This window comes from Homarus americanus, unplaced genomic scaffold (genome assembly GCF_018991925.1).
Source record: "Homarus americanus isolate GMGI-L3 unplaced genomic scaffold, GMGI_Hamer_2.0 scaffold27875, whole genome shotgun sequence".
Classification (NCBI taxonomy): Eukaryota; Metazoa; Arthropoda; class Malacostraca; order Decapoda; family Nephropidae; genus Homarus; species Homarus americanus.
The window spans coordinates 130,149-157,387 of record NW_024733870.1 but is presented as its reverse complement, the minus strand read 5'-3'; the positions used below and the strand labels follow the sequence as shown (position 1 = coordinate 157,387).

Genomic DNA, 27,239 nt, shown 5'->3' with positions numbered 1-27,239 from the left:
CTTCCCTTAAGCTCAGAACTTCACTTAAATGATCATTCCATTCCTCATCAATCAAATAATCACCATATCCCCCCTCTTCCTCTTCTTCATGATCTAGAATCTTTTTCAAGGTATCATCGTCAGTTAAGCGAGTTTCGGTGTGTGTTGCACCATCATCACATCACTGGTGTACCTAAAATTTTCTTTTAATGTTAAATTTTTAAAGAAATTTGCCATCATCAGAAGATACACCAAAAATGTCTTACGTTTTGTTTTTTAACTCTACATGAAACACAGGTACATCAGCTGACACAATGAACTAGTCTTAGCAGGCAAAAAACACCACCCAGATAGTGCCTAAGATGATAATTATAGCATAACACCATTTTCTATCATGTACTACTATATATGGGAGCATTATCAATGACTATTACAGGTTTTTCCCATATTTTTGTTTCCGTTTTCACTTTTAAGGTAAATATTCAATGGATAGCACTGTGCTTTAATATAGGATTAAATGAGAGAAAACACTGCCTGCATGGAGTGCCACACCACCTACAGCCAAAGGGTTCTCATCCATTCAACGTAGCTTCTCTTTGAATTCTTTTGTTTCACTTAAGAATTTAATTTTTTCTACTATAGTTTAATTCTGCTGGAAAAGGTGAACTACTGCATTTTTGGAGCCCATAAAACAGGTTGGATCGTACGTGAAATCAACATAAACTTAGCCATTTTGCAAAGAACTGATCACGGAGCTACAGACAATACCCCTAATACAGGTAGTGAAATTTGGATTTAAGGGAGAATTGTTTTAACACACCAAAACAGGATTTTATTCTAGGTTAGGTTAGGTTTAAAGCTCTTACATTAAAAAGCCAGGATACTCGGTTATGCAAGCTTTGCCTGTACATTTGGGTAACATTATGGTAAAAAAAGTAAAACAGTACTGTACAGAATATTCAAAACAAATACTGTACTGGTAAATTCACAATGATTATGCACATAAATATGTTATTAAATAGTAAGAAAGATCATGGTCACCGGCAACCCTAGTTGAACATCAACAGTTCCAACATGGCAGTGGTTGACTTACAGTATTTCTCTGGAAGAAGAAGAAAAAAAAATTTCAGTCAGTCCATATATTACTCTTATCCCTGGGTGTAACGTATTTCAATAAGAACAATACCTCTCCTGTCGTCTCGATAGAGTTGGTAAGCTTGTTTATTAGACATAATTTCCTTTAAACTTGTTTTTCAAAATATTCTAACCATAATTTGAAACACGAGTTCAACTTCAAATATGACAAATTCCACATTTAAAATTTATTAAAAATGGATAAGCTATTACTTGTTTACATTCAAGTTGTATTCTTTAATTTACAATACTACACATAACTAGTTTAGGACTACAGTAAAGTACACAGAAAAGGAAATTACATCATGATAAGTGAAAGGAATACTTGTACTGTAATGTCACTGCCAGCTCCACATATTCCCATATAAGGAAAGCATGGCTACTAATGTGAAGCCAGATGCGAGAGCTTTGTATATTTTTTGCTGATTTGTCACATTGTTCAACACTAAAAGGGTAAAAGTAATTTATGGTTTGACTGTAAAATACATATGTTTAGATAAAAATTACCTACCCTTCACCATATTTTTAGCATTCTTGGTTTTTAGGTGCACCATAACATAGGTACAGTGATATTTAAGAATAACGGTCCAGGTTGACCGGCCACTTAATGAAAAAATAATAATAATTATTTCGTACCTCAAGAATAAAGCAAATCAGGTGGAGGCAGAGCACTTTTTGTATTCAGATTTTTATCCCAAGATTTTCTTGTAGATAGTGCCATCTGCCTGCATAAGAACATCATCTCTTAAGTAGTAAGTAGGCATAAGGAGTCCATACATTTCATATATGTTACGAACGCTTCCGTATTCTGCTTCATTCTCATTAAGTAATAGAAGCAGCAGCAACTTTAAATTTTTTTTTTATAAACAATAGTGTTAAATTATTCTATTCTATGTTAACAAGAATAATACCCCCAAAAAGGGACAATTAAAAATACTCAAATTTGAAATTCTCATAATAATATCATTAGTTTGGCAAACCGGTACATGTAAATGCTGCAGCGGCTTCTCAGCAACTACAGCATCATCATCATTGTCATCCTTTCCGTACACACAAACACTTCTAACAAATGTTATTATAAATATTAGATCCAATTAAAATTTAGGTTTATATTGACAACTACACCCCTGACGCGTTATTTATTTTGATGTTTGCGGTAGTCATCAATATTAACCGGTTAAGGTTAGGTTACGTTACGTTATATTCGGTTAGGTTTCGTTAAGTTAGGTTAAGTTAAATCGATCATTTAAATGAACAATTTTTAACACATTTTCCATAACTACAACAGTATCCACTATAAAACAATGAAATTGTGTGCAGGCACTTTTAAATTCGTTTTCTATGAAAAATCAGCGGCGTCGTCGTCAATAATTACCCAAATTAAGTGTAGATACGAAGAACCAACAAAACCTACTTATCCTAGGATGGAAGTATATTACATTATTATTATTATGTTAGGTTTGGTTAGGTAGGTTTGTATGGAATGAAAGGATAGTCGGTCATTCCCCGGTCAATTGCTGCGAATTGTTTGCCAACAGATATGCAAACTTATTGTTGTCGTGAAATGGCCGGGTAGTAGCGTATTTATTTTTAGGAAAATCTAAGGAAAAAACCTGAATACAAAAAGTGCTATTCCTCCACTCGATTTGCTTTATTCTTAAGTTAAGGAATACGTTTTCTTCTATAGAGACTTGCTAGGTAGTCGTTAACCAGGACCCTTATCTTTAAATATTACCCATAAGCACATTTCTCAGTGAATAATATTTGTTTTTCCTCAAACCACAAATACAGATAAACTTAAATCACTGCACACAACTTCCCTTCTGGAAAGTGGAATTCTGAGGGATTATATAATGCCACTTATCTTAATCATTAATGAATTCTTAAATTAAGCTTACTTTATTTAAACACTTATAGGGTTAAAATTACATAAAATTTTAGAATTAAGACATTGTACTGACCTCGTCACATCATTATTAAAGTAGCAATATCTGGGACTTTTTTTATATAACATTCGTTGCTTGGGAATTATTTTACTTTTAGACAACACATAAATCTTAGAAATTTTATCTTTGCAATCAATAAGTTAGACAAATGTAAGACACCTTTCTTCTACGACATTTCCCTCACAAACAACTTATGTATGCCGGAGGGGTCAGGGAAGCAGTGCTCCCCGGTTAGGTTAGGAAATTTTAAGGTCATTACGAGGGAGACGGCATAGACGAAAAGTCTTACAATTATCTAACTTATTGATTGCAAAGATAAAATTCCTAAGACTCCTGGGTACATTACTTGAATGTACTTTTAGGTAATAAATGTGGCATCTGAAGTGTATAAAGACTCTTAGATTACTGTACTAAGAATCAGCATGTAGCCTGTCCATGATCTCTATGTATTCTGTCACTTTAATATATGAACAAAACCTAACACTGAACTCAGCTTGATCTAGCCAGGAATGAGTAATATATACACAAGACTAGCAGCAGCACGAAAAGGTTCATTCCTTCTATAATCCAATGTAGTTCTGGGAAGGCTTTTATCAATTTACCAGAGCACCGCGGCACAGAAGCTATGACTTATATTCTATATCTCATCAAAAATTTCATTGTGATTTTTTGCATTTGACAACAGACCCATTAACTACATGTGAATTTGATTAACAAAACCTATACAAAGAAAACCCCCAAATCCAAGTTAAGTGGTGTCAATTTTTTAGTTTAACCCAATATATCCTTCACAAAGGTATGATACTATCATCACCAAAAGTGCTGAAACATTTCTACCTTTATTATATGTCATGCTTCTCAGGATAATGTGATCCATGGCTCTAGTCTCTGTGAAATCACCACTAACAGCTCTGTCATCACATTACCTTCAACATAAGGCCTCTATTTATTATTTCTAAACACAAATTTACATACCTGACTTCTTTTTAGGCATGGTTGTAGGTTACAAACACGATCAACTTTAAAACAGGGGTAGACTGGAGGCCAACTTGTCGTGACTGCTGCCACTATTTGGCTGGAGGCTATTTTTCGTCAAGAAAGGCGTCTGCTGGAGCTGGCCTTATTATGGTCTTTTTTTTAGTTAGCACACAATATGTCATATCTCACCCGTCGGCCACGAGGGTGTGCCACAACCACATGCATGTTTAGCTAGTGTTAGTCCATAATTACTTACAAAAGGAGAAGAGAAATAGTTATTTTTGTATTTGTTATTGTTTTGGCAAATGTTTACAGATGGCACGACCATCGCTCAGCGGCACACACCACACTCCACCCCCTACTACTTTTGGCAGTCAGTTTTTGCTATTTAAAGAAAAACATATTACAGCAAACACAATTATTAACATGATACAGTACAGAAATGACTAAATTCAAATTCATTGATTGAAAAGGCAAGTGGGTATTGCCTTTGTGTTCACATGGCTTTGCAAGGATACTTAAGCGATTGATTATTAAAGATATACAATACAGTAAAATCATCATATATTGTATACTTCATTAAGCTAATATGAATATAGACAATGCAGGTATAAAATACATATTGCTGATATTTAAAACAATTTACATTTACATTGTTGGTTTACAATACGATGCCATAGGTGGTGCAGGTATAAAACAATGGACATAGACAACGCGGGTATACATTGAAAAACAATGTACAGGTCATTTAGAGTGCGGACATATAAACAACGGTGAACAGTAAATCAATTCTTTACTTTATCTTCTTCGCCCCAGATAGGCTTGTTTAGCCGCTTGGGTGATTGTTCACGTCTTGCCCAAGGATAGCCAACAAAGCCATCAATACTTCACTGGTCGGTTTGGGCGGTAGCGGGAGGTCACGCAGTTACACACTGATGGCAAGTACTGGGGATCCACTGGATCCAGTGTTGGTCAAGTCTGGTCTTAAAAGTTCACACTAGGAACCATCACAATTTTAACTTTTGGCTTTAACCTGAGACTGACCCGGCGGGCAGCCACTAGTTATAGGCGTGAACACTAGTAACGTCCTCTGAGGTGCTAATAAACTTCTATTAAATCACAACCTGTCTGTTTAAAGTATAAGCTAGTCAGCTTCAGGTGTTCTAATTGCTCTGGTTACCTGGTTATCTCTTTACTTTATATAGAGAGATAAAGCCCACTCCCCCCCCCCACCCTACCCCAAAAAAACACAATATTCTTTTACGTTTCCTCTGCAAATTTTAATGTTCGAGTATTTTGGACATTGATTTCACACAGGAACTTACATATGGGCAGGAGACACGGATTGCATCTGACTCACGTGCGTATGTTCCGCCATTCACTGCTAGTGAGGCTGGTCCACTTATCTCGAAAAAAAGACTGGATCGAGCAAGCCATTGTTCTCGAGTGCGCAAAGTTGCAGCCAACAAAATTTGGGCAGTGCCATATTGGATGGACCCAAAGCTTACAGCTGAATGTAACACAAATATGGCGAAGCTGGCAACTCAGTGCTGTGCTTTCGGGTGCAGCAAGCGAAGAAAATTAGGAAATGAAAGAGAAAACGTTCGAAGTGATAGTGAAGGGACTGAAGACGAAGAAACGACGACGAAACGTTAATTTCCAAGGACTTTTCATGGGTAAGTTATACTTTTATTGCTAAGAAACTCTCAAGACACTTTGAGTACTCACATAATGAGAAACTGAGAATTTTAAGAAACTATAAGTACTGGGTCAAAGTTTCGTATAAAAAATGTGTGTATGAACTTATGAACAAGTTAATTTGAAGAACTTTTATACTGAATGTAGATATATAGGATTTTAGATTTAATTACGTTTTTGGAAATTTCTACAATTAATTATAAGATATTCTAGATAAAGATGGATGAGATTGAATTCAATTTATTAAAAAAATGAACTTATGAACAAACATTGAATTGAATCAATATTTTTACTGACAAATGATTTAACAAAAAGTCTGGAAGATACCAAAAGATGTATTATCTAATATGTGTAGCAATTATGTGTCTGAGCTTAACTTGGCCAAACATACATGTGAAACCTTTTTTAAATCTCTGCTGATAGACATCTTAGGTTAGGCTAATGTGAATGTCTGCCTTGTAGTTTTAAGAATCTTGTATTTCTTCATTGCTAAAATATGTCCATACCGATCAAACATAAATCTTGAAACTTGTGTATTCTTTCATTTTTCGCTGCTCTGTAGGACATTTCAAAGACAGAAAAAAGGTTGTCATAGGGCATAGATAGATGGGCCGGTCATGCCTGCTCTAAACGTAACTCGCCAACGTCGATTATTATCCTGGATTTGCGAGCAAAATTTGGCATGATAGCCTCACTGATTCAGCCAAATCCGCGTAAAGCGTGGTCGTGGATAAAGGTCTGTTAACATGAAATGTGCTTCTCAGTTGTGTAAAACAAGCAAATAAATACAACTAAAACTACATCCAGGACTGATTCTTGTTTAGTTCCACCGCACAGTGCCGTTCTTGGCAGTAAATATATAAGCTGTCATTAGTTATTCAGATGTTCTCCAATACAAGGGCTACAGTGATCTCCGCAGCTTTGTTTACCTTTTGGGTCCATCCAATATGGCCGCCAAGATTTCAACCTGGCTGCACTTACTAAACAATCCAGCTCGATCCAGTCTTTTTTTCGAGATCAGTGGACTAGTCTCTGTGTCACGTAATACCCATGTGCATCCTTCCTTGGCTTAGCAAATCATTCATCGTGTATGTGAAAACGAAGCTGTTGCAATTGATATATTTAAGACTTATGGTATACTGCCAGCCTGTGAAGTGCTACAAGCATTCATACACAACACATACCAAGAGTGTGGTGCTTCGGGTTAGCAATACGAAGAAACATTTAATTCAACGATGTCAAGACTATACTCCACCACTTCCTCCTACAAGTAGCATCATTTTATCCTCAAGCATATGTTAATTAAGGTAAGTTTTACAACACAACGGGGGTTCCAAAGGGGCAGAACCCCCTTACCTAGTAGGTTAGGTCAGGTACTTCTGGTTTCTCTGGTTAGGAGGTTTCGTTTTGTCATTGTTTTTGTCGTGTTTTTACCCCAAAATTTTCCTCTACTTCAAAGGCCTGCCCACTTTGTGCAACCAATATTGTTGGTAATCGGGGGGAGGGGGTGTCAATTCTCCATAACGGCTCATTTGCAACAGAAATGGTCAGATTCTCTTGAAACACCACAAAATACATTAGAAAAACTATTTTTGTTAGTAGTTTCCATGATCGTTCGCAAACATTTGTAGGGAGGAGTGTATAAGATCTGACATATTATTAATGAAACAAACGAACAATAACTGTCCCAGCACATTGACCTGTGGTACCCCACTTGTCATCAAACACGATTTGGTCTTTGGCTTGTCATGGGTGCTCATGCAGTTAATAATAATAATTGATATTCAGTCAATTTGACCAAGGACAGCTGACAAAGCCATGAGATGCTTGTTTCCAGCAGCATCTGCCGTTCTTCCTAATCAGTAACAACTAATCGACAATTTGAGGTAAAATGTAAGCAGTACATTAATATGTATTGCTGATCCTAAAAAACTAAATAGAATTATACCAGGTACATTACTGGCATGTTAAATTTTTTGCCTCATCATATACATTGCATATTAAATATTACGTATTGTCTTCAATAGGAAGAGTGTATCTCCTACCTTATTATTTAAGCAGTACACTTTTGTCATTTTAGCGTCCCTTGTAATTCAAGCTGGATAAAAATAAAAGCAAATGTGGCCGTGACGACCCCAGGTGTTGCTTAGAATGCATTGCGGTAAACAAGATCCAAGCGGCTAACGAGCTGATCAGTGACGAAGAGTATAAAGGTAGTAATGCGAAGACCGCAGTACATCACATTCTAAGGCCTCCACCCACCAATCTTCACTACATAGGTCCGTCCGTATTTGTCGTTCTCAACCGAGATATAGTGTGCTGTAATAAGTGATACGTTAACGAGTGTATAACAAAACAGCAACATAAAATAATAACATAAAGTAATAATCAAAACAATAACAACATACAAGACAACAACACAAAACAATAACAACAGCACACACGACACTAGAAGCACAACCTTCATAAAGACATAACAAAAGAACTACCATACAACCAACGTATAACCCTAAAAAATAAAAGCAAGAACAGCATTAAAGAAAACATGTCAAACATAACAACACAAAACTGACACAAAACCGTAACATACAACATAAAACACCATAAAACTATACATTGCAACTTTAAATACCAACATAACAACAACAACCGCGTCCTAGATTACAGGCATATACAGTACCTTTAGATTAAAACTATGGCTGAGAACTAGAAGAGATGACATCGTGCCAAGTATAATCAATCCTGGAGTGGTGTGGTGACCTCGTGTAAGGTGAAGGCTCAGCAGGGCAGGTAATCAATCAAAATAAGTGACGAGTGAGGTGGGGCCAAAAGTCATCCATACTGATCAAGGGTTCTCCCTCCCCCACCACGCGCGAGGCTTGAGCAGGCCAGCAGATCGGCGCACTGCATGTGAATGAGGCTTCTTGATACTAAAATATTGCTTCACACGGATCAAATACTCGTCAGGCCCTTACGTGAATAGAGTTTGATATGTCTCTCTCTCTCTCTCTCACTGATTCTTTTTTTTTTCTTGGTTAGGGAAACTTGTGTCGAATACGTTTGTGTTAGGTAATTACTAGCCTAGTTACGCGTATAAAGACATTAGTTGTTAAAGCATATTGATAACAAAACAGCATCAGCAAAATAGCTAGAGTGTGATATGCAATATATTCTGACGTAACACTGCATGAAGCAATCAAGGGGCACCTCCCAACAAGGACTCGAATTGAGGAGGGAGGGTGGTATTTAGTATCCGTGTTAACTCAATATCAAATTTTTCCCACGTTTTTACATCAAGAGTTAGGACGAAAAAAAACATTGGCAACATTTAAAGCCTAGAGCACTGGATCTCAGAAGAAAAAAAAGTTCACCATGCCTACAAAAACATCAGGAAAATATTGTGTAGTGACTGGTTTGTTTTCTTCGTCCACTATCATTCAGAAGATACTATATTTATTATTTAGCATTTATTCATCTCCTTGCTAGCACTTTCCTTTCCACTGTTCAACACGTCTCTCCTTCCCATGCGCAAGTCACTGTTCGCTACATCAGACTAGTCATAAATGTTGAATTCCGACTAAAACATACAAAATGTAATAATATATTTCAGTTTGGGGTGCTACTGTAGCGTGCGGTCTACAAAATATTTAGGTGGTTAGGTTAGGCTAGGCTAAAGATATTTTTGTAGACCGCACGCTGCAGTAGCACCCAGCACAGTACACTAAATATAATTTTTTGGGGCTTACTGAAGTCCTAAATTATTTATGTACATTTAGCTGATTTGAGTTATTTGGAATGAATATTACAGTCTTACAATGCAATATATTTTGAGTAAAGGGAGGGAACATGATTAAAATGGATTATATTATATATATATATATATATATATATATATATATATATATATATATATATATATATATATATATATATATATATATATATATATATATATATATATATATATATATAACATCAGATAAATTGTCATAATTATCTTTCATGGAACAAATATAATCGCCAAAAAAACGTCCAAAACCAATTTGACCAAGAATAATGTGGAATACCTTTGGAAAGCTATTTTAATTAAAGGCAATAGCACTTCCTCCGTCAAATTTCCCGTTTTCTGTCGTTTTTTCCACGTCAAATTTTCTCGAGCATTTGGCGCCAATTTCCGTGGTCAAGTCAAGATCTATACTCGATAATGAAGATATTTATATAAAATAAATATGGAGCCTTGTAAAATAACTAAATTTATTTTCTAAAGTATTCATTATCACATTTTTAATAAATTGCTTTTGTGATTTTTTTTATAATGTTGATATATAAATACACCTAATATTTGTTTATATTGAGAGGTGTTCAACTTCGTGGCCTCTCTATTCCTGGGTGGTCAAACCTGTCTCAAGACTTTATTATAGACAATATAAGATATCATCGTTGCCTTTGGGACCCTAGAGACCATACAAACTGTACAGTGAAAAAAAATGACCAGGAAGGCATATAACTCCTTAACGATTCTCAGAAAATTCTCTGAGCTCCAATGTTCCAGCAGGTAAGCTCCATATGTTGCAGATCTTTGTATGCAAGTCATTATTCCATATGTACGTCTTAAATTTTTAGCAATTGTGGTGCACTGAAGGCATGATAAAGTGCAGAATAGCGCCTACTTGCTGATTAGGATATATCTTTGTTCACAATTTACGAACGCGGAAAGGTGTGGCATCACGAAAATTGTGACCAAGTCCCAGGTTGCTGAACTGACTTTCTGCCTCCTTTACACACTATTGCAGTCTCAATTGTTTCTCTTACTATTGACAACAACATTCATACTGTATGCTGTTTCTCTTTTTATCTTTTTTTTAGTTTTGTATTTCTTTATATTCTTCTTCTTATTATTATTATTATTATTATTATTATTATTATTATTATTATTATTATTATTATTATTATTATTATTATTATTATTATTTCGCCCCCCAGGCCCCGATGTGGGTCAGTGACTTGTGCCTGGGTGGGCTAATTCCCGTAAAAAAAAAAAAAATTCTAATGTGTTAAATACCAGTGCCAGCGAATGGATACTAAACACGATGACCAAACAAATTTATTCAGAAATTCCAAACTACGGAATTAAGCATGAAAAGGTTAGGTTAGGTTAGGTTAGGTTAAGTCAGTTTAAGTTGGGTTAGGTAAGGTTAGGTTGGACCAGGTATACTAGATATGAATTGGTAAATCTTGAACCACTGTTCGAGATATTGATATAGTAATGGGGTTGTCATGTTGACATAATTAATGGGCTGAGGAGGCCCTCTCCTCGCCCTCACTTAATCCTACTCGTCCCTGGACAGCTCACTCGCCGGTCGGGCGGACGGTCTGCTTTTAATTACACACCTTTGGCACGTGTGGGCCTTTGAATACACAGTCCCTGAACATGTGCTAGTGTTCGTCAAGTTTGGAGTTAGAGGTATTGATATTGAAACAATTTATTTAGCCAGAAAAATACGGATATAGAAACAGAGTGGATAATAACAATATTGACACGGCTGAGCCAAGTGAGAGCCTGAATCCTCTTGGTGGCATGTTATATACTGTGCATTTGTCTCAAGGAATTGCTATATTATATAACATTCAGTATCATCTGGATTACTACATGTAATATGGTGTTGGTAAATACATAATATAATGTTACCTCGTTTAACACTTTATTTTTATTTCTATTATATAATTTTTACATTTATATTATAAATATTATATACATTTTTAAACAGCAGAGTATATTTAAAATGCAGTAATCTGATAAAAGTGTGGAAGCGATACAACTTGGGTTGTTGGGTGAAACAACAGGACAGGCATGTCAGTCAGGATCATGTTGTGACGGCAAAATATATAATTTTTACAATTGTAATTTCTATCAGTGACAATATATGATATAATGGTTTTTAATGGTACAGTAAAAAGAAAGGTGTAAAATGAAGTGCTATTATCTTAATACTTCGATAATGAATATATTTTGAGAGATGATTTGAAGGTAGTGTAGTCTTTGCTCGGATGGGTGGGGGTCTGGGAATGAGAGGAGCACGTGGGGATGGACTTAGTCGGTCTGGGTGTCTTAAGTTGTACCTATGGTTATTCCGGAACCGGAAATAATTGTTCGTAATAAAATGATCAACTGATTTATAAACAAATAGCTGCAAGTGTTGATATCCTCAAAGTTTAATAATTTTAATTTAGCAAACTTCGTATGTCTTTTTTTACATGTCGGTCATTGTCAGCACAACTCTCTTCTGGGCAGTTGGGATTTTATTTTAATTGGCGCCGGAGGCCTCCATGGTGCTATCACAGCAGTCTCTGGCAGGTTACTCCAAGAGTTTACAACGAAGTGAGCTCTGACAGTTTTCTGTACAGGTAGCTTCTTTACCTAAAGACTGTAACTTCTAATGGGTCGGCCACCCGCTAACGCCAGATGCGTGTACGAATATGTACATTTGAGTAATGCTTTAGAGAATGCCTAAATATTTCTTTTAATAATAATTGTAAGTCAGTTTAACCAAGGACAGCTGACAAAGCCATGGGAGGTTTGTTTTCAGTACAGTATTATACCAGCAACATCTGGTGTTCTTAGGGCCAGGCAGTCACCCATCCAAATACTAACCAGACCTAACATTACTTAACTTGGCTGATTCGGAACAAGAAACTGTCTTTCCAACCGATGACTTAAAAAAAAAAGTTTCCCGTGCCGGGAATCGAACCCGGGCCTCGCGGGTGAGAGCCGCGTATCCTAGCCACTAGACAACACGGGATGTACTCAAACTGTAACTAGATAACATATTTCGTAATGTGAGGTGTCAGAGTGCTGGTACCAGTTTGGTGGTCCTTTGGACGCTCTCCAAACGAAATTGTAGTACTCCAAGTGAGGAAGTACCACACTTTTGAAAAGCTTTATAAGATACGGACCATCTAAGTATGTGTAGGCTTAGTATTAGTGCTACTAATTTATAAGTAAAATTCTCTTTCTTCTCACAGTCATCCAAGAACTTCAGTTCTTTGTCAGCATAAGCATTCAGATTTTTCTCATATCCATTTTCAGTTAGTGACGTGTCTTCGTCACGTTGGGACATGTGATAGAGATCTTCCTGCATTGGTTCACAGTCTGTTCAGTTCTTAATTTTGACGAATACGAGTCAGTACTTTCTGGCACATCATTTATGAAACAGATGAACAGTTCGCATCGGTCCACGCAGTGACATTGCCTTGTGGCATGGCATACCTCTTGTCACTGGCACAATTACGATTGCGTGCCATTGATCACTGTGTACACTGTTACGGTCATAAGTAATCGATCCATGCTAAGATATATTTGTCTGTATTCCGTATTCCTCAAATTTTATTTCAACCATTCATAAAGTACGTTGTTAAATGCCTTTGCAAATTCAAGGTGTATGTTGTCAATATTGTTACCACGTTCCAGGATCTGTGACCACACATCCAGCACCTTCAGCAGTTGCTTGAAGTGGGAGAGTCCGGGCTTAACCCGTGCTGGCAATCCTTCACAAGGCTGTTCCGTTGTAGTTGGTCCATATGGTATCGTGTATAATGTTTGTACCATACACAACATATTATGCAGGTTAAGCCCGCGAGTAAGGAAACTATCTAGAAAAGTCCGACTGCGAAATGTACAAAGAAAATTATGAAGCTTGTGTGTGCTCTGTATACTAGAGGCAAAGTCTAGAAAACTATGGAAGTATATAGGAGGCAAAGCATTAATACAGAAGAACAAGGACAATTATATTTATTCATCTTTATTCTAATGAGATATTTCGAAGAATTCTAACTTCATCATCAGTGCTAAAAGAATTTGTTATTTTTTTTGTGTGTACACATACTGTTCATGTGTTCATTTTTTATAAAGAATCTTAACAAGGCAGACCACACCACCAAGAGGCTCGGTCAAGATACTTGTGACTCCTGGCCAACTGTCTCAGATGCCAATACTTAACACACATTTATGTAAAAAAAAAATCTTAACAAGCATTAATGTAACATAAGCGTTGCATTATAATTCTGTAATATTTTCATGTACCTTGATAGTGTTAATGGAGACGTGAAAAGTTTGTGGAGGCTGGTCACGTGACCTGACCCCTTGACCAATCAGGTGCCACATGTCGCTAGATCTTTATCCCTGACAGCACGGTGGCCTGCTGACCCTCAGGCAACACACTCGCTACTTTTTGTCCGCCTCCAACCTACTTCTCTCGTCTTCAAAAAACCCAAACGTTGATGACAATAATTATTTTTGTTTCTAGTTATAAATACAATATAAGGGTTTACTGAACCCTGAGCGTATAGCAGTACTGTATTCTGTTTACATAAATACTTTTACTAGTGCGAATATAATCTTTTTTATCAGAATCAGTTTAGACTCCTTCAAAAACTTACTGTTGTGTAATTTACGATAATAATTTATACAGAAGAAGCCGTTTTTCATTTTCGTATTGTAACTAGCTAATTGTAAATAATAGTGTTGGTATACAGAGTAAGGTTGAGCGCAGCAGCAGCAGGGTGTTGTGGTGAGCTGTGTATGGCATCATTGTCGCGTCTCACCACCACTGACGGTTCACCTGCGTCCGACATCCACTACTACCACTATTATCAGCCATTTAAATCTTATTTTCTAGACAGTATTTCTTGTTTGCATCTTGTTTTTCACAAGAGAGAACAGTTATATACATTATAAGTTTTTATGCAATGAAAACTTATTGTATTCGCTATAAAGATAAGATAAGTTATTAATGAACCGTATCCAAATTCGCAAAAAAGTTGTCTATGGATATTGAGGTTTCGGACACATTCCACCTGTTTACCCGGTTCCCGGTCGAGTCGCCGCCGGACTCGGGGAGTCTGCCCAAGACTTCTCACACTGCCTTTATCTTACATCTCTATTTGCTACAGTTTACATCTGCTGTATTTTAATGAAATATCAGACGCATTATAAATATATTTACAAAGTTTTAACGATGATCCCCCAAAGTGTGGGCGACACAGATGAGGTATATAAGAAGAATAAGATTAAACTCGCTGTCGCCCACCGATGCAGTGTAGGCTCGGGCGCTAGCCGGCACACGGTATGAACTTCAGTTCAGGTACAGCCTTCTAGGGCGTGAGGTGGCCCCACGTTCTACTGCGCTGCGGGGAGAGAAACACGTGATCTATAGTGTATTGTGTGTTAGTGAATTTTTGATAGTGCGATATCCCTAAGTAAAAAACCTAAGTACTGTGCTATTGACAATAATAAATTACGAACTTTTGGACATCCACTTATCTGGTCGTCTACAGTCGAGGTAAGTAACCCTTGTTTACACCCCTCTTGTAAGATGTTTTTAGTTCACGTCGCCGGTGTATGAAATGATAAATCATAACAGTTAATATAAGCAGTAATGTATAATTATATCGTATATATTAGTGATTATGTGGAAGTATTGGGCAAACAAGAGTAGAATTTGACGCCAGCAAGCATCACATGTGCGAGCTAGATTGGCAGCACCTGACCAACACAATATTCCCCATTTAGTATTGTGAAACACCTTGTTGATCAGTACACTGTAACCCGTCTAGTGTTGTGGAGCACCTCAGTGATCAACACCTCACATACACCTGTACTGGGTGTATTCAGTGTACATCCATTCTTTATGTCGGTACACTCATCTCCCACAACATGTGGGTGTAGTGACTTCCGTAATTACCTGTGGGTGTAGTGATGTCATTTATTACCTGTGGGTGTTATTGATATTGAAATAGTTTATTTAGCCAGAAGAACACAGATACAGAATCGATTAAAAATCCTAATATTAACATGGCTGAGCCAGTTGAGAGCCTGAGCTCTCTTGTAGGCACCTGATATATACTGTACATATATCTCAAGGAAGTATTATGTAACATAAGAAAATAAGGAGTCTGCAATAGGCCGGTTGGCCTGTGCATGGCAGCTCCTGTCGAGAGTTACTACCACTCTCTATCATCCATGAATCTATCCAGCCTCCTTTTGAAACTTTCCAGCGTTCCAGCACTTACTACAAAGTTGCTAAGCTTGTTCCACTCGTCCACCACCCTTTTTGCGAACCAGTTCCTTCCTATCTCCCTCCTAAACCTAAACTTATCCAACTTAAATCCGTTGCTCCGAGTCCTATCCTGCTCGGATATTATAAGAACTTTATCTATATCCCCTTTATTGATTCCTTTCACCCACTTAAATACTTCTATCATATCTCCCGGCACTCTTCGTCTTTCTAGGGAATGCAAGTTTAGTTTCTTCAACCTATCCTGATATGAAAGGTTTCTAAGTCCCGGAATCATTTTCGCCATTCTTCACTGCACCGACTCTAGTGAATTGATATCCATTCTATAATAAGGGCACCAGAACTGAACCGCATAATCGAGGTGCGGCCTGACTAGCGCAAGATATAGTTGCAACATTTTGTATCATCCGGAATAGCATGGTGGTAATAAGAACATATCAGAATGTTACCACGGTGTAGTGAAGATCTTATGAGATATGGGTGTAGTAACATCTTTAATAATTATTGGGTGTAGTATTGAACGTCCTTCACCACGATCATGAGTGTAGTGATCTTTACGCTTGGGTGTAGCGTGTGTGTGTATGTGGGTGTGGGAGTGACGGTTACAAGGCTTCAGCCGGCGGGGTGCAGGATGAGCAGGGGGGAGGGGGGGGGGTCAGACCACTAGTTGTAGGACAAAATCCCACCTCTACCCCCCCCCTCTCCCTACCTAACCTAACCCCCCTCTCCTCCCCTTACTTCCTTTATACCTGAGTTCATTTAAGTAATCAGTAAGTAATTTTTAGCTTAGGTCAACAACAAAAAGGTCAAGTCAGGTCAATTCTTCATTCACAAACTTTCTTTCAACCTCAACCTCAAAGCTAACATAAATTATATAAACAATTCGATTTAGCGTAACTTACCTGTCCTATCTAAGCTAACCTAACCTACAGGTATACCTATCTCTATCATCTAACTCCTAACCTAACCTACCCCGACTTGCCTAGCCAGTCTATCCTTACACACCTAACCTTATCAAGTATAATATCTAGCCAAACCTTCTCTAAATTTGTGTATTATTTTGGTGAGTAGTAGAAGTGTGGGTAGGGTTAGGTGGGGGGTTCGGGACACCTTGCTCGTGTTCGCTTGAGTTATGATTGTATGTGTGTGGTTGTGGTTAGTAGGGTTCTTGTGGGTGGTCGCTGTACCCAGGGTTGTGAAAAGGTCCCTGTTGTGGCCATCATGCAGTATACTCTTGAGATGTACCTGGGCTGTATTGTGGTGGCAAGTGAGGTGGTCCACCTGGCTCAGGTCTGGACCAGCCAGACATCTTGGACATGCTGGTGGGCTCAGTACGGTCAGGTAGTGGAGGCGAGGTTGTGTCCCTCTCTGTAGTCCAGCACAGGTGACTTTGTTTATCTGCTGTGCAACGTAATGTGTCAGTACTCTGATCATAACCCCTGACCAAAGCAACACATACTGTACATCTTCCTAATTTACAAAGCAAAGTTTAGAGCGACAATTCATGTGTACATAAATAAAGAATACTTAAAGAAAACGGAGTGTATTACTTAATGATTTTACTATCTGATTTAGCCTAAGTCCACAGTCCGCTCGGGTATTTGATTAACACAGATTTGAGAGCGTTTTTGTTTTCTTTAAATACTTCGTGTGTGTGTGTGTGTAAAATATTCTTGCCCAGGGAATCATGTCATTCTCCTCACTTTCTCCCAATTTAATGCTAAATATTCTCAGCCCCACCACCTCAGGCTAGACGCTGCTGCCTCACCAACAACACACACCGGCACCTCACCTCTCTATACCACACTGTATGATACAAAATTTTTATATGTTTTTTACCGTCAGAGAGAGATTTTTGTCAACACTAAACATACACTACAACAGTTCGTATCCCGCCAGAGTGGTGTTAGAACTAGATTTGTTTTCCTGCCTTCCAACTTGTGATAGGGACTATAAGCCTCATCTCATCGTGGCTGCAGTCATGTATACATATGACACGTGTTTGAGCGAGGATACACAGGATAGATGTACTGAGTCAGGTATTGGATGAAGAGGTACCCGCATGTGTGAGTGTAGGCAAGGTGGTGGAGGCAAGGTTGTAGTGGTAGTACTGGCAGAAGGGGAGCAAGGTTTTGGCTCGGGTAGAGTTGTATAAGGGTCGGGTTAGAGAAGGTGGGAAGAGCTTTGTTGTAGCCATCACAATAACGACGAAGGGTTATAGGGAGGATAGGGTTGTGAGGTTGTTGTGGTGGAGGGGGGGGGGATAGGATGGTTGTACCCTGGATATAAAATCATTTTTAGCCGGAGGGAGGGAGACGTGTTGTTGGTCGGGGTTGAGTGGCGAGTCTGGGTTGAGCGCCCCAGCAACCAGGTGTAACACACAGACCTTCACACAGGTGAGTCTCCCCTGCCTCCTCCTGCGGCCTGAAGGTTGACGGGGCCGGAAGACGCTCGTTTAAAATGAATTATTATGCAACACACCTTTCGTTATGAGATGAGAAGGTGCCCTTATTTGGGATAATTTTTTGTTGTTGGTTCACAGGTTGTTTACTGTAAGGAAGGTGAAGTGTAGTTGTAAAGGGAAGGAACTGGGTTGTACCGTTCACTAGTTTTCCACCTGACTGCTGCCGTCCACCTGTTTTCATTCACTAATAAGCTTGAAGGGTAACTGCAGTATGTCTTGTTGTCTGGGTCTCAAGGTGTCAGGCCTAAGATCATTATCCTGTAGATTTATACAGTGACGTCTCGTGCGGTGTGGTTCAGTGTACCTTGAGTCTGAAGGGGTGATATTTTAAACTTCTTTTCTGGGGAATTTTGCGGTGATGACCAAAGTTGTTTCTACATACCAGAGTTGGTACAGTAGCTAAAACAACCATCTGTGCATACTTTGTGGGAAACTATGCGACCATGGACGATAAATATTGGTATATGAAGGCTGTCACTAGTCACACGTAAAATTTCGGAGCATATCGACCCCCACCTGCACAGATAGTTGTTTTAGCTACTGTACATATTCACTGATGTCGGAAGAAGAAAATTAAACAATGAAAATACAAACTACTCGTGTCCAGAGGAAGCGTACTATAAACAAGAGATCACCAGGGAGGCCGTAGGATCAAGTAGGTTAAGTTAGGATGGATTAAGTTAAGCTAGTTAGTTTCAAAAGAATAACACCTGTTCATGGAGCAGAAACTAATAATTATCCTCCAGGTGTATATAAAAAAGAATAATTATTATCGCTATCAATTCCTCTTCAGCCAACACCTTATACGTCCGAATTGGGTGGAAATAAATATTTTTTTTTCTTGAGATTTTTTTTTGTTCTCGCTAGAACAGCAGTTTAACCTCGTTCGTAAACTAGCACCGCTGAATATTAGCTACAGTAGTCTCCATGTTTACTAGCAATGCTGAAATAGACATTGAAATAAATTAACTAGTTCCATGGGTCTGGGTCGTCGTCACGGCCATTGACTGACTGTGTTGCGTCCTTGAACGAAAAATCACAGCAGGTGATCACAACCCCTTCCTTTGTTTGTCTTCCCGTACTTCTTCACGTTGTGTGTTTACTCTCTCTCCCTGGTTATACTGTACTTCACCTCCTCTGTTGGCATGACTTCCACTTGCTTTCAAAATTCGCTCTGTTACAGACATACAATATAGTGTTGTGATGTCATGTAGTATTGAGGTTTAACTTTGATATGGGTTAGGGATTTAGTGATAAAATTATAGTTTCGGTCATCTCTGTGTTTAGATAACCTAACCTAACCTAGCCTACATACTTAACCTAACCTAGCTTACATACTTAACCTAACCTAGCCTACCTACTTAACCTAACCTAGCTTACCTACTTAACCTAACCTAGCTTACCTACTTAACTTAACCTAACCTAACTCGCTGTTATCGTTATTCATTTGTTTTCTCTACACTCATAAACAATACCTTGTAGGCGGTGAGTTACGACGAGGCAGTCTTACTATAAGTATACACAAGGGATCTTTTTGCTTGCTATTGTGGCATATTATAGGTCAGAGGGAGGGAGGGAGGTAGGGCCGTGTGTGTGTGTGTGTGTGTGTGTGTGTGTGCGCCAGATATACTGTAAGTGATTATTGACACCTGGAGAGGCATCATCCTAAGTGCTCTATAGTGCCACCTCCTCACACACACACACACACACACACACACACACACACACACACACACATACACACATGTTTCCTCTTTGTTGTGTGTGTGTGCCTGCAGTTCACCAGTCTTTGAGTCTTGGTGATCTTCCTCCACCCTCAAATGATCTCCCACGCTCTTCCTCCGCTCTTCCTCCTCCACCCTCACATTATTTCCCACCCTCCCCCTCCTCCACCCTCAAACGATCTCCCACGCTCTTCCTCCTCCACCCTCACATTATTTCCCACCCTCCCCCTCCTCCACCCTCAAACGATCTCCCACGCTCTTCCTCCTCCACCCTCACAACATTTCTCACGCTCCTCTTCCTCCTCCACCCTCAAACGATCTCCCACGCTCCTCCTCCTGCACCCTCCCACGCTCCGATACTCTATGCTCACTAGGTTTGTTATTTTATCATTTATTGTTGTGGCAGAGAAAAAAAATCACCTGTTCCTTTTCTCATAATCCATCGTACTATAGTATCAAGTAGCACAAGTAACAGTCTTACGTAACACTGGAGCGGCTATGTTAATTTACTGGGCAAAGTCGATTATATTTTTCTAGTGTGATTTTGTTGTTGTTGTGTCTTTAGAGAATAATTAGGTTGTGTCTTGGTGGTGACGTTATATTGGGAGGGGGTGACTCCTCGTTGATAGGAGGGTGACTCCTCGTTGATAGGGAGGGGTTGACTCCGTTGATAGGGAGGGTGACTCCTCGTTGATAGGGAGGGGGTGACTCCTCGTTGATAGGGAGGAGTCTTGATCGAGATATAGTTGAGGAACAGCGATAGGCAGACGCAAGATAGGGATTAAGACAATAATAATAATAATCGATTTTTTTCGTGTGTTGGAGACAGGGGAGGTGTGGCGTGTTTGGGGAGACAGGAGGTGTGGCGTGTGTTTGGGGAGACGGGGGAGGTGTGGCGTGCGTTTTGGGGAGACAGGGAGGTGTGGCGTGTTTGGGGAGACAGGGGAGTGTGGCGTGTGTTTTTGGGAGACAGGGGAGTGTGGCGTGTGTTTGGGGGAGACGGAGGTGTGGCGTGTGTTTGAAGACGGGGGAGGTGTGGCGTGTGTGTTTGGGGGAGACGGGGGAGGTGTGGCGTGTGTTTGGGGAGACAGGGGACAGGGGAGGGGGAGGGAGGTGGCGTGTGTGTTTGTGGGAGACAGGGGGAGGTGTGGCGTGTGTTTTGGGGAGACAGGGGAGGTGTGGCGTGTGTTTTGGGGAGACGGGGAGGAGGTGTGGCGTGTGTTTTGGGGAGACAGGGGAGGTGTGGCGTGTGTTTGGGGAGACGGGGAGGTGTGGCGTGTGTTTTTGGGGAGACGGGGGAGGTGTGGAGCACTGAACCAGAGGAGGGGAAGGATGTGGGGGGGGGGGCGTGTGTGTCCTCTGGTGGATGGGGCCGGAGTGAGTCTCAGCCAATGACAGTTCGGGCAATAAATCACACAACCGGATTGATCGTCCTGTCTCAAGATACTGGTTCAGCTTGTAGTGTCCCCGACTTGAGTCAAACCGACACCCTTAACTTTATAACACTTTAGCTCGTCACTGTGGGCGGGGGGAAACTTGTCATAGACTGAGCTGTGAACGGCCAGGTATTGCTATATTTTGTTAGGTTAAGTGAGATAATTGTACGGTATATATAAGATGCCTTCAAGAGAGCTCCAGCCATGTTGATAATGTTGTTGTTGTTTATTACTGTTATTCCAGGCAAATAGACTTGTTTTAATTTATGTTTATATCTTCCATATACTCCCGAAAGTTATCTCTGTATGTTGCTTCACACCATCATCCAGGACAGTACACATACTAGCTAATACAGTGTAACCAGAACGACGCCTCACCACCACCACCACGCACTCAATCCCAGTCACCACCTCAAGCCGGCGATCACCCTGGATTGTACAGCAGTAGAGAAGATTTTTTTTAGTAGTGAATAACGATGCCTCCCTAACACGAGGCCGGCTCCTCACTGGGAAGGGGGTAAAGTTCACGACATTACCAAACCAACAGCACCTCCGCCTTTCACTCTGCTGGTGGTGGAGCCTCGCGCTGTGGTTAATTTGTTAGGTCGGGAAGGGAGATGTGAAGTGGACCATTGTGTGTGTGTGTGTGGAGGAGAGGGTAAGGTAAGCCCAGGGAGACATTTCCTTACCTTTCACTATTTATGTTGTCTCTTGTCTGTGGTGCAGGGGGTGTGAGGGGTGACTACTGCTGGTTCTACCCTTGGGGGGTCGATTCCACCACCCTCACTTCCCGCACCGGCTGATAAGACTCGGTCCAGAATTGTCAAGGATTAGTGCGTTCAAGTTTGACCTCGTAACTGGGAATAAGAGGAGTCGGATCATAGTGTTTCCTGCAGTGCAATTTTGGACGTGTCGTTTAGGGAAGCTTAACTATAATAAAACTTCACTAATTATCACGTACTATGTTTAAAAGTATCAGCATAAGTACAAGATTACAATATATCGTTACTTTTCCATTTGACGAGATCAGAGTTGTATTACCTAGATGTGAGGTGGCAGGTGTAGTACATGTCATCAGGTAGCGAGTGATGAGAGGAATGTTTTTTTTTTCAGTAGTAAACTTAATATATTACAACACAAGACTGAAATAGCTCTAGTGTTTATATTTTCATTACCCCGATGACGAGGATGAGAAATATAATATACTGTACTGTGTGTGTCCTGTGAGGGGGGTGATGAGGCTACTTAAGTGGCTGGAAAAAGAACTACAGGTGAATTTAGGGTGTAGCTGTACCCCTGTATAGTATCTTTACCATATTATTTTTACCATGATGTTACATATTAGTAACATTTACCACATCTCACATTAGTAATATCTACCACATCTCTCATTAGTAACATTTACCACATCTCACATTAGTAATATCCACCACATCTCTCATTAGTAACATTTACCACATCTCACATTAGTAACATTTACCACATCTCGCATTAGTAACATTTACCACATCTCGCATTAGTAACATTTACCACATCTCACATTAGTAACATTTACCACATCTCACATTAGTAACATTTACCACATCTCACATTAGTAACATTTAACACCTGTATGTTATTTATTTATTTAGTCTGGATAAATCGTAGTTTGAGTATACCATGAAATAACGCGCCAAAAATAATAATCCCAGCTGGCAAACTGGTAACTCACAGGGACCTCGCCTCTAAAGATATATTCTAAAAAAAATTCCACCCAATGCGATTAAGTGACGGTAGCCACAGTTATGGTAGACGTTACCGGATCAACTGAAGGTATGGTATCCCCTATCTTATTTCACCTGATGATTTAAAAAAAAACCCTAACGCTACCTGGGAGGGGGGTTAGGTTAGGTTAAGAGTTATGGTGCTTAATATTATGGTGAATTAAGTTAGGGTGGTTAATCTTAAGGTGAGGCTCATGTGTGTTAAATCACGGATAGACATACGGTCACGGACACACGGTGGTGGGTTCGTGTCATCCTGCATAATTTTACGACATATAATCCCATAGAATCTTCCTCCTCGTCGTCGTCTTCGTCTGCTTCTCCCTCAGGTATCATCCCCGAGGCCCTGACACCTGTAGTAATCCTCTAAAGGTCGTCGTCCCTCTAGTTAATCCTGGCTATAGGATGAGTGATGGGGCATTAATGGTCGGATTGTAGGATGACTGTGGGAGGTGGTCAGGGGGAATTAGTGTAGGATGGATGGCCTTGTAGGATGGTGACACCTACGACCATAGTCTTCATCATACATACATACATTTTTCTCTGTTATGTCAACTTTGTCATACAAAAATTACTGTTTGTAAAATTTGTCACCAGCTCTGTGTGTGTGTGTGTGTGTGTGTGTGTGTGTGTGTGTGTGTGTGTGACCCGCTGATGGGCGTTAGCTGGTAAACATGTTTATTCACGTGCCATCTAGTATAGCCTGGCTTAGTGTAAGTTACCAGACAGCTTAAGGGAGTGGGAGATTTACTTAAGGCAGTGCAGGTGACGCAGTGGTGGGTGGGTGGTGGTGCACCTGTGGTTGATGATGGTGGTGAGACACCTGTGGTGTGGTGCTGCACCTGAGGTGGGTGGTGGTCCAGCAGTAGTGTGGTGGTGGGTGGTTGTGGTGGTCGTGTGTACTCACCACTCATCTACTTCCTTTCATATGTAAATGTGTCTGGTCTCCCCTCCCCCGGCCACACCCCTTCCTCTCCCCAGCCACACCCCCCTCCCCTGGCCACCCCCCCCCCTCGACCTGAAATTAGCGTTTACTGCCCTCCACGTCATTAAACACACCGTCATCAGGTAATCCGGCCATCAACCACTAAACCGGACTGAGGCCACTGGTGCAGGGATTACGGCGCCATGGTGGTCAGGGTTAAAACAAGATATGTTCTGATCCGCTTGAGAGACGGTGGGAGGAGAGGCAGGAATGAGCCACTAACCCGGCAATAAACGACTAGGAATAGAGACATAAAAATAGGAGATCCGTGCCTCTCAACACCTCCCTCCGACGCTCTCACCAACCTCCCCCAGTTCTCCATTTTTATTTTTTTTTACTCTGGCATTAAAAGCTATTATGTAAGGTAACCCAGTGGCGACATGTGCTGTGTGGTTGTGAGGGTGGTAGTGAAGGTGTACGGTGGTAGTGGGGTGTGTGGTGGTAGTGAAGGTGTACGGTGGTAGTGGGGTGTGTGGTGGTAGTGAAGGTGTACGGTGGTAGTGGGGTGTGTGGTGGTAGTGAAGGTGTACGGTGGTAGTGGGGTGTGTGGTGGTAGTGAAGGTGTACGGTGGTAGTGGGGTGTGTGGTGGTGTGAAGGTGTACGGTGGTAGTGGGGGTGTGTGGTGGTGGTGAAGGTGTACGGTGGTGTGTGGGGTGTGTGTGGTGGTAGTGAAGGTGTATGGTGGTAGTGGGGTGTGTGTGGTGGTAGTGAAGGTGTACGTGGTAGTGGGTGTGTGGTGGTAGTGAAGGTGTACGGTGGTAGTGGGGTGTGTGGTGGTAGTGAAGGTGTACGGTGGTAGTGGGGTGTGTGGTGGTAGTGAAGGTGTACGGTGGTAGTGGGGTGTGTGGTGGTAGTGAAGGTATACGGTGGTAGTGGGGTGTGTGGTGGTAGTGAAGGTGTACGGTGGTAGTGGGGTGTGTGGTGGTAGTGAAGGTGTACGGTGGTAGTGGGGTGTGTGGTGGTGATATAGGGAAAGTGTGGTAGGTCGAGAACTTGGTAGCGGCACTGTGTGTGGTGGTGGTGAGTAAAGCTGCTTAAGGTGGTGTGGTAGGAGGCAGGTGTCGTGGCCAACACCTACAGGAGGACACAGCTGTCTCCTATATCACTATTACGTTTAAACTCTTCCTCTAATACTCTGGCCAGACTGTGATCAGCTGACGTTGGTGAGAATTTATTAAACTTGACTGAGTGGAACTTACAAGTACAGGCAAGTTCATTGGATAAACCTCAAAAGTTATTCATTGTTATTCATTTTAAACTTACTTAGAGGTTATTCATATTTATTTTTTTCATGAAATATATTATACACTAAGCATTACTTGTTACATATACAGCAATTTTTCACATTTACGTATTTTCTCTGTTCACAGTGACCTGACATACAATAATTCAGTCTACATGTAACATCTATACAGTACCCGCTATAGAGATTATAGTATGGTTACCTGCAGCTATAGTAGTTAGTGATGAATGCTTTAGGGGGGGGGGTTAGTGTTTACCTCAGTGCCAGAATATATACTACACTTACTTTTGATTACGTCTTAACCTTCTTTTATAACCAACAAGTTACAATGTTTTCAAGCAATATTTAGTTTATTTACGATATCTCTCTCAAGTACTATACTAATTATATACAGAATGAGTCTTTAAATCATAATCAGTGTGAATATTTATGTTAATGATTCAAATAATACCTAAAGATGGCTGAGTGTATAAATTCGTAATACTTATTGAATTTTGTTGAGAGATATACAGTAATAATGGTTATAGTTGCGTGTTGTGGTGAGTTACTGGGGAGAAGAAGAAGAAGGGTCTCAGGTGCTAGTTGTATTAATAGTGGTAATGGTAATAGCAGTAATAGGAGAATGTATCTAGAGGAGTTATAGGAGCAGGAGGGTTAGGCAGGTAGGTGGGCGGGTTACTGAACACGGCGGCGCCTCACTTCTACGCCGTGGAGGTAGTAGCAAGGAAGACCAATATTAGTGTAGGTGGTGGTGTGTTGACGGCAGGGCGGCCAAGTGTTGCCTTCCTAATATTTACATGCACCACAACACGCTCTGGTACACACACACACACACACACACACACACACACACGTACACTATGTTGACCACTGTGCGCTCATGTCTTCTTCTGCCTCTTGTGCCGTCAACCGTGCTGTCACCTGTAACCTCACCTGTCATGTCTTCTCACCAGTAACCTCACCTGTCGTGCCTTCTCTCACCAGTAACCTCACCTGTCATGCCTTCTCTCACCTGTTACCTCACCTGTCGTGCCTTCTCTTACCTGTAACTTCACCTGTCATGCCTTCTCTCACCTGTCACGCCGTCTCACCAGTAACCTCACCTGTCACGCCATGTCTCACCAGTAACCTCACCTGTCATGCCTTCTCTCACCTGTAACCTCACCTGTCATGCCTCTCACCTGTAACCTCACCTGTCATGCCTTCTCTCACCTGTAACCTCACCTGTCACGCCATGTCTCACCAGTAACCCCTCACCTGTCACGCCATGTCTCACCAGTAACCTCACCTGTCATGCCTTCTCACCTGTAACCTCACCTGTCATGCCTTCTCTCACCTGTAACCTCACCTGTCATGCCTTCTCTCACCAGTAACCTCACCTGTCACGCCATGTCTCACCAGTAACCTCACCTGTCATGCCTTCTCTCACCTGTAACCTCACCTGTCATGTCCTACCATACGTCCATAACATCTTCGTGTGAGTTGTCATCTATTTTACTGTTAAGTCCTCGTTGTTTACCTGTCAGGTGGGTCAGCTTCCTGCTCTGTTGATGACAGTACAAACTTCAGAGAGAGGAGAGAGAGAGAGAGAGAGAGAGAGAGAGAGAGAGAGAGAGAGGCCATACTGTCTGCCTGCCTGTCTCTCTCTAAATTAAAGCAAGAAGGATGATGAAAGTTAGAGGGTCTGGTATCGCAAGTCAGTGTTGGAATTACCAGTTAATAATCCAATTTGCTGAGGGCGCCGGGAGCCTCACTAATAGGCCTATTTCGCGTGACCCCCTGCCCTCCCCTGCCCTCCCCTTGCCCTCTCCTTGC

General features: G+C 40.6%; 1 protein-coding gene and 1 non-coding gene across 6 annotated transcripts in view; both read right to left on the bottom strand.

Moving 5' to 3' along the window:
* The window catches only part of LOC121870060 (protein pygopus-like), a 30,674-nt gene extending 26,227 nt beyond the window's left edge, over positions 1-4,447 (bottom strand). Inside the window, exon 1 of one of the 5 annotated variants that reach the window (XM_042371805.1) lies at positions 4,035-4,447. In XM_042371805.1, the coding sequence (XP_042227739.1) occupies positions 4,035-4,053 (19 nt within the window). In that variant the 5' untranslated portion in view covers positions 4,054-4,447. The remainder of the gene's footprint in view (positions 1-4,034) is intronic. The other 4 variants (XM_042371802.1, XM_042371801.1, XM_042371804.1 and 1 more) reach the window with 4 other exon arrangements.
* Positions 4,448-12,463: 8,016 nt separating this feature from the next.
* On the bottom strand, positions 12,464-12,535 carry Trnae-cuc. Its single transcript has one exon. It is a non-coding gene; the product is annotated as a tRNA-Glu (tRNA).
* Between the last annotated feature and the right edge of the window lie 14,704 nt (positions 12,536-27,239).